This window comes from Cervus elaphus, chromosome 1 (assembly GCF_910594005.1).
Source record: "Cervus elaphus chromosome 1, mCerEla1.1, whole genome shotgun sequence".
NCBI lineage: Eukaryota > Metazoa > Chordata > Mammalia > Artiodactyla > Cervidae > Cervus > Cervus elaphus.
The window spans coordinates 94,584,540-94,593,313 of record NC_057815.1 but is presented as its reverse complement, the minus strand read 5'-3'; the positions used below and the strand labels follow the sequence as shown (position 1 = coordinate 94,593,313).

General features: G+C 35.7%; 1 protein-coding gene across 1 annotated transcript; it reads right to left on the bottom strand.

The window, feature by feature from the left end:
• Positions 1-404: 404 nt before the first annotated feature.
• Positions 405-1,352, bottom strand: LOC122700196 (olfactory receptor 8H1-like). The gene has a single exon (XM_043912908.1). It carries the CDS (start codon positions 1,350-1,352, stop codon positions 405-407), a length of 948 nt encoding a protein of 315 aa, XP_043768843.1.
• Between the last annotated feature and the right edge of the window lie 7,422 nt (positions 1,353-8,774).

Sequence of the window (8,774 nt, the reverse complement as noted above, 5' to 3'; positions counted from 1 at the left end):
TATGTTGATTCTCCACAAAGTAAAGGAAATAATTACCAAAATAATTTACTATTCCCAAAACTGAGCTATTTTACATCATAAAATTCTGGGAAGTTGGTTTATGCATGTGAACTTGTTTGATATAATTTCAAAGATGAAAACTATAATCTTTCATTTTGCAAACCAGTTGCCTTTAAAAATGTATGTATACAGACCATGATTTAACATGGTTCATGATTTCCAATTACAGTGTAGATTTCTAAAGGCATATTCTTAGAAATATTTGACATTATATTTAGTTAATCAGGATGGTTCAACAACAACATAAATAATAAATATTACTAATTCTATTTGTTTCTATAGAGAAAGTAAGGAAATACACTATAGGGATGGGGAAAAATGAGCTTTAAATTTTTTCATCACTGTTATTGTAATTGTTTGGGGCCTTTTCTCTTCTGCATGACTCTTCTGAGAGCATTTTTCACTTCTTTGTTTCGAAGACTATATATGAGTGGATTTAACATGGGGATGACAATAGTATAAAACACAGAAGCCACATGATCCTTTCCCAAAGAGTAGGACTTATTTGGTTTTGAATATGTAAAAATTATAGTGCCATAAAAGACGATGACTGCCAGGAGATGGGAGGCACAAGTAGAGAAGGCTTTTTGTTTCCCTGAAGTGGAAGTAATTTTCAGGATGGTAGACAAGATGGCCACATAGGATGCAGACACCATGATAAGAGACACCAGTAGAGTGGAGCCAGCAAATGTGGATATAATGATTTCAATGGCGTGTGTGTCAGTGCAGGACAGCACTAAGATCGGGGGTGTCTCACAGAAAAAGTGATAGATTACATTGGAGTCACAGAAATGCAATCTGCTCATGCAAAGCACATTGACAAAGGCGTCCATAAAGCCAATCAAATAAGATCCAAAAAGTATGGAGCAGCAGCGTCTAGTGGACATCACAACCAGGTAATGCAGAGGGTCGCAGATGGCTACATAGCGATCATAGGCCATGGAGGAGAGAAGGAAACATTCAGTGGCAGCCAAGAAGATAAAAAAATTCATCTGGATGAAGCAGTTCAGGTGTGAGATATACTTGTTGGAAGTCAGTAAGTTGTCTAAGGTTTTAGGGGTGATGACACTTGAGTAGCTGAGGTCAAGAAATGACAAGTGACTGAGCAAAAAATACATGGGAGTGTTAAGCTGGGAATCCAGGCGGATTATCAGGATCATCCCCACATTTCCCAGCACAGCGATCAGGTATATCAGGAGAAAGAGGGTGCAGAGGACCAGCCGGATCTCTTCAGAGTCTGTCAGTCCCATGAGGATGAAGTCAGACACATGAGTGATATTCCTTCTGCCCATAGTGTTCAAATGCTCCAAACTGTTGAGATATCAAAGTTAATACTCAGGGAAAATGTCTTCAAATAGTTTGCATTTTCATTGATGACATGACAAATTTATGTTAGTTTAGGGTTTCTAGGATGTGATAATAATGAAGTGTGTAAAGTATGAAGAGAAACATCTTAATTTGATTGCCAAATATATAAATATAGAAACAGGCATAAACTGACACTTGGATATAATATAATAAATGCTAATATATTAAAAACAATTAGGATAGCCCTAACACCATTTCCTTTTGTTAAAATGTTTAATTTTGATTAGACTATTACATCATAGGTATTACTATTACCCACATTTTTTAGGTGAGAAAAAGTGCACAGAGAATTTAGGTAATTTTTTCAGTCAGGGCTATTTCATGTTTTCTCTGTAATTCTACCAAGATAGATTGATCCCAGAGAGTATGCTCATGATACTTTATTCCTATTTATAATTAATTTCAGCAAACCTGAAGATAAATGCTAGATATAAAAGGAACAGTGGTAGAATTGTTTTAATGTGTCATGTACTGTTCACTACATTCAAATATTCTTCAATACTAATGAAAAATAAATAACAACCTCTTGACTTTTTAATTGTAAAGAGTATCAAAATTATAGCTTCATATTCATATTAATTTCCAAAATATGTATTTTCTTAATTTGACTATTAAAATCAAATTTCTTCTAAAATTAGCAATTTCCTTGCAGACCTTAATTACATCAATTTTATATTTCTGGATCCACAAGTCCTGGAACTTCTTAGGGTAAGAAGAAGAAATGATGGAGCAAATAATCATTCAAATAATATCAGTAAGAAATGATATAGAAATCACTTAAATGATATCTGTGAGAAATGATACAGATATCATTTAAAAAATGGTACCTGTATGCAGAGACTTCTGATAATTCCTTATTATATTTGAACCGAACAAAAGTCTTCTAAATTTGAGAATAGTACTTACCAGGAGGCAAAGTTAGTGAAAAATCATTTTCTTCTAATATTACCTGTCTAGAAGTATGTCAACCTCAAATTTTGCTCACAATGAAATATGAAGATATTTTCAGTCAAAAACTTCTGTAATATTTGTTTTCTTTGAGATAAGTTCTTTTGACTTCTTAGTGCATTCATTTTGTTTTATTCTAAAAGAAAAGTTAATCAACATAGAAATTCTGTTCAGCTGGTGATCATGTGTAAATTTTGCCTGGAAGTTGTGTCTAAAAAGAACATCAAGGCTCTACCATGTAAGTAAACAGAGCAGAGTATGCCTTGCCTCTTATATTAAAAATTTCAAGGTACCTCACATACTGGGGACTGATGTCAATGCAAAATTTCATCATCCCTGTGGACTAGTTTCAAGGAATATTATTTTGTATGTCCCCAAGGACAAGATTTCTTAAACTAAGTGTAGCTATGCTAATGTTTTCAAAAGCTAGTTATCTTTTCTCTTAGGAGTCAGACAGTGAAGAGCATGATGGTTTAATCTTCCTTTGTGATGCTCTATATTTATGCATGTGGTGATAGAGAAACTATTTCTAGAAAAATGCTTGATTACTTTATGACTGGAACCATTAGGGACAAAATGATGCATTTTTCACAATTAAACTTTTATATTTAAACCTGTAACATTATAGGAGTTACTATGTTCATAGAAACAAAATGAAATCTGAAAATATGAAGGGAATTCTAGGCAAGGTTAGAACTAATTTTTTTTAAGTTTTATTGAAATATAATTGATACAGGAAGATTTGCACTCATTTACTAGGTACATATTGATGTGTTTGGACTTCTGTATATATCCATGATGCCATCACCACAATCAAAGTTCTAAACCTATCCAAAAATCTCCAAAAATATCCTTGTGTTCTTTTTTGCATATGTATAATTTATGATAACAACTGATTTTTCTAAAATAACTGTTGCGTACTAAAACATATCAGGAAAAATAAAGATACAAAATGAGAATATAATAAAATTCAAAAGTGATATGAAAATAATCAACCTCTTGTAATATTTGATGAAGTTTTCTTAATTTTTCTGGTTCATAAATGCTTATTTGGGTGCCTCTAGATTTGCATACTTTTTATCATACTGTATACTTAGTATCCATCTGCATTTTATAACTAAAATTTCACAACATACTATGACCAATGTTGTGCTGTCCTTTCCTAAAACCCATAATTTCATGCATTATGCATTGAGTGATACTCCATGACCAACTTTCCTCCAGAAATGTTCACCAAATACTGCATTGTGGTGAACCAAAGATGAAAGAGCAGATAAAAGCAAGGAGGGTCCTGGAATGCAGGAAGAGGAAAACCAGACCCTTATCATCCTTCCCTCCACCAGGTTGTAACTATTAATGGATTTCAGGTCCTCCTGAGCAGTATAAACTGTCTCCCCTCCTGCCCCATAGGAGGGGAGAAGACACTTGCCTTACTCTTACCCCCGCTCAGTATACATGCCTCATCCAGTCAGCAAAAGACCCTCAAGACCCCTACCCCACCCCTTGTACCCTTGGTATAAAAGTGGATTAAGGACCTATGTTCAATGTCAGTTCTCCCTTGAGCTGGCCTGCTGTTCTAACAGCGTCTCCCGCTCTAATAAACTTTATTTCCCTCTCATTCTGTCTATTGTCTGGAAATTCTTTTCCAACCCATGCCTAGACCAGGACAAGTATTGCATTGAGGATGATTTATCAAGATGAGGAAACAAAGGAAGAGTCTAAAAGGGACAGACTAAGAATAGCTTACAATATTATTATAAAGTTTCTGCTGATTTGTGATAATTAAACCCATGTTAACATAGATTTAAAAGTGACTCTTTCAGAGAATGAAGGCTGCTCATACTGCACTTTCAGGTGATAACTTATTGGTGTTGATAAAGGAGCTACTTTTGTATGTGTTACATTTTTGAAGGGCGATTCTACTCAACAAATTTAGTTTTGATAAAACAGACATCTTTGGAAATTAAAAAAATTAAAAAAGCAGTGTAAACCTATTTGATAATAGGCAACTGTGAAAGTTAAGCCAGCAATTGAGAAACTAATGGTAATTTTTAATGTAAATACCACCTCTGTAACAATGGTAATTTCAAAATTACTAGGACCAAGGTTTTCTTGCTCAATGATGTCCCAAAGTTGAAACTCATTTTGTTCATGTTTAGTGGTATGTCTTCCAGCTACTCTCATATGTCAACAAGAAACTGGCATTTGCCAAGAGCATTGCCAATGACTGAACAACACAGGCATTTGCCATCTTCCTCTATGGAGACTGAGCTCCATGCTGCTATAGACGTTGACCTTCAACATCCCCTGAGGGTGTTCAGGGTGGAGTGAGGCACTCTCTGCTCCAGGGAATCTGGTGGGACAGGTCTTTAGATAGTTGGATTTTTTAGGAACAAATTTTATGATCTCAATCCTTGCATCTCCTCATATCTAGAGAAGCATTAAGCACTAAATCCCTTCATGGTGACCTCAGATCCTTATGATTAACAAAAATCCTTTTGCAGAGTAAGTGCTTCATGGTATTGAACTCACTTCACCGAAACCTTATATACCGACCAACCCACTGCCGCTTTGGATCAGTCTCTCAGAGCTATCTGAGATGCTGCCTCTGGGTTGCAGTCCTAATTTTGCCCCCAATAAAACTTAACTCACAACTCTCAAGTTGTACATCTTTTTTAGTCCACTCATACCATTTATTTTGTCATGTTGAAAGCAGGTCCTCCTAAAACTGAGCTCCCCTGCTGAGTTTATGATTAACATCTCTATGCACATGGCATCTCTTTTTCTGTCCATCACTTGTTCCCCACAAGGTTGAAGATTATCAAAAAAAGTGGGATTGAAATGCAGAGGAACCCGTGGGGCCCTCTCAAGTACAAAAACATTGTCCCCCAGCTTCTTATTTGTAGAAAGAAGACTTTCATCCTCCTAGACTTTCCCTGTGTCCCAAAGGGCATATTCACACAGTAACTAATTAGGGCTTGAAAAAGTTGGCTTAAAACTCAACATTCAGGAAACTAAGATCATGGCATCTGGTCCCATCACTTCATGGCAAATAGGTGGGGAAACAGTGGAAAAGGTGAGAGACTATTTCTGGGGGCTCCAAAATCACTGCAGGTGGTGATTGCAGCCATGAAATTAAAAGATGGTTTCTCCTTGGAAGAAAAGCTATGATCAACATAGACAGCATATTAAAAAGCAAAAGACATTACTTTGCCAACAAAGGTCCATCTAGTCAAAGCAATGGTTTTTCCAGCAGTCATGTATGGATGTGAGATTTGGATTCTAAAGAAAGCTAAGTGGTGAAGAATTGATGCTTTTGAACTGCGGAGTTGGAGAAGACTCTTGAGAGTCCCTTGGACTGCAAGGAGATCCAATCAGTCCATCCTAAAGGAAACCAGTCCTGATTATTCATTGGAAGGGCTGATGTTAAAGCTGAAATTCCAATACTTTGGCCACCTGATGCGAAGAGCTGACTCGTTTGAAAAGACCCTGATGTTGGGAAAGATTGAAGGCCGGAGAAAAAGCAGAAAACAGAGGATGAGACGATTGGATGATATCACCGACTCAATGGACATGAGTTTGAGCAAGTTCCGGCAGTTGGTGATGGACAGGGAGCCCTGGCGTGCCTCAGTCCACGGGGTCGCAAAGAGTCAGACACGACGGAGCGACTGAACTGGACTGAACTGGACTGCAGTGCGCCAGGCTTCCCTGCCCACCACCAACTGCCGAGCGTGCTCAGACTCATGTCCACTGAGTCACGGATGCCATCCAAACATCTCCTCTTCTGTCTGCAGGGGTCCATTCGTGCATCAGTTTGTTTCAGTTGTAGCTACTGCATTACTAAAGGCTCCCCAGTTGAATTTGCAGAACTGGATGAACCACAAAAAAACAAAAACAGAGGGAAGACTCTCAATTACACATCAGTTTTTCAACTACACAAGAAGATTGGCACCCCAACACATTATTCAAGGGTTAGTTGTACATTTTTTATATAAATATGTCATATGTGGACTGAAAATGGATTATATATATAAAAAAAAAAAAAAAAACAGAAAACACAAGTACTTAAAATGCTCTAGGTCTTATCAAATAATGGATTATCTTATGGCCTAACTCAAGCTTAGAATATCACCTAACCCCCACTCCTAACTTTTGCCCCATCAGCTGTTAATTCGGAGATTTAAGAAATTTGAATTTAGGTTGAAAAATTGTAATTGTAATTGATTATAAAATAAATAATAAAGGACAGTTCATACATACAAATATATATGTATATATTCCATATGTGTATATATATATATATGTATGGAATAGTTTGAAATACTGCTACCAGAATTGCTCACGATTCATTTTAAGATAAAGGTAAAACCTCCAAATTTTTATCAGGAGACACAGGCTAGATTGGATCAATGGTTGGGTTCTTTGCAAGGAAGCAAATATATATATATATAGACACACACACACATACACACTGTTTTTTTCTCTTTACTTGTGGCAAATTTCCTTTATTCATTGTAAAGTAAGGGCGTGAAATGCCTTAAGGGGGCAGTTGCATTTTTGTGAGTTTTCTAAATCCCTCCAGATGCACAGAGGAACTTTTAAGAACACATTTATTATATCCTTTGATCACAAGATGAACTCCAGGGAGTCTATTCTCATTTGAACTGAGGTAATTATATAAATTAACTTTTTAACTAATTCTGTTTTCTGATATGATTGTTCTTTGATCATCCCACTCTTGCATTGACAGCATGGAATCTGTGCCTTTTGTTTTTTATCTTAAAAATTTTAAATTTCAAATCTACTACCTGTTAACTTCTGTCATTGACCTAATTTATGCATCACTGCAAACCAACAAATTTAACTATCTTTTCTGTGCTTGTTTTTGTTTGGGGGGAAATTTAGAAAAATAGATCACAAGAATGGGTGATGATGAGGCTCGTCAATGAGCTAAACTGCTGCACATTTTTTTCTTCCACTCTCTGATAAGTAAAATTCCTGGATTTTAATAGTCAGTGTATATGCATTCTGTCAATATAAGTTGAAATACAAAGAAGAAGAAGAAGAGGTTCAGATTTTAATGTGATAAAGACTTCAAGGTATAGGGGAGTGAGGGATTTGTAATTTGGCTCTCATCTCTTTCTGTATCCTCCACTTAAGTCTCTTTCTCTATATTAACCTCAAAGTTGCCATGCGACTTCTTTGGGAGTAATAAAAACGAACAATTGGATTCAATTTGGAATATTTTCTAAAGGATGAATTTCAATATAAATCATAACTATGTAAACTTATGGAGATTATTTACCTGTCTCCACAGATATTCTAGATCTATAAGGGTATTATAATAGAAGGACAATACTGTGAGATTATTAAAATGATAGGAAATAAGGAAATATTGGGCTTTACATACTGAACACAGGGCTAGCATCTCCCATGTGAAAGGATGATAATGCCAAGAAAACCGTATCCTTTATTCTGTAGGAGTGACGTTACTGTGTCTGTGTTTGTCAGTTGTTCAGTCTTGTCTGACTCTTTGCCGCCCTATGGACTGTAGCCAGCCAGGTTCTTCTGTCCCTGGAATTTCCTAGGCTAGAATGCTGGGATCAAACCCAGGAAGATTGCAGGTGGATTTTTTTAGCATCTGAGCCAAGGTTACTAGTATCCTGACTTATTTACAATGTTTTCATTTTTAATATAAATGTGAAAAAAGAATTCCATCTTGTGGGCAAAATGTAGAAATAATAAATGTGCATTGGAAAAGACATAGCATATTTTAAGAAACTTGCTGTGATATCATGAAAAAAATATTGCAAAGAAGTAGCTGTATGTTCTATAGGTTGGTTTTACTTTATGGGACTTTCCAAGTACTCAAAAGATGTGCACTGGTTAAGTGGAAAAGACATGGCATATTTTAAGAAACCTGTTGCAATATCATGAAAAAAAATATTGCAGAGAAGTACTTGTATGTTTTATAGGTTGGCTTTATTTTATAAACTTGCTTTACTTAGAAATGTATAAAGATTGTTTCCTCAGTCTCTTGAGTATGGCATTTCTATTGGATATCAAAGGCCATGAATCTTCCTTTGTATTAGAAATGCATTGTTAATACAAACCATCCAAAGTAGTCAGTAACAGTTCTGCTTCTTATGTTATTTATTCTATAAGATTTTCCACATTATTATATGAATGTAGGAGTATATTGTTGCATGACTTGTCATTTTGGAAAATGAGAATCACCTGAACATGCCAACTATATTTCAATATTTTTTTTTTTAAATAGGAAGGTTTCCCAAAAAAGGCCAATTCTAAGTTCTATTCATCATATTTCATATATCAGCTCAGAGTACTCCTTTTCAATTTCTAGTGGACAGTATCAAAAGCCAATGCTTCTGTCTATT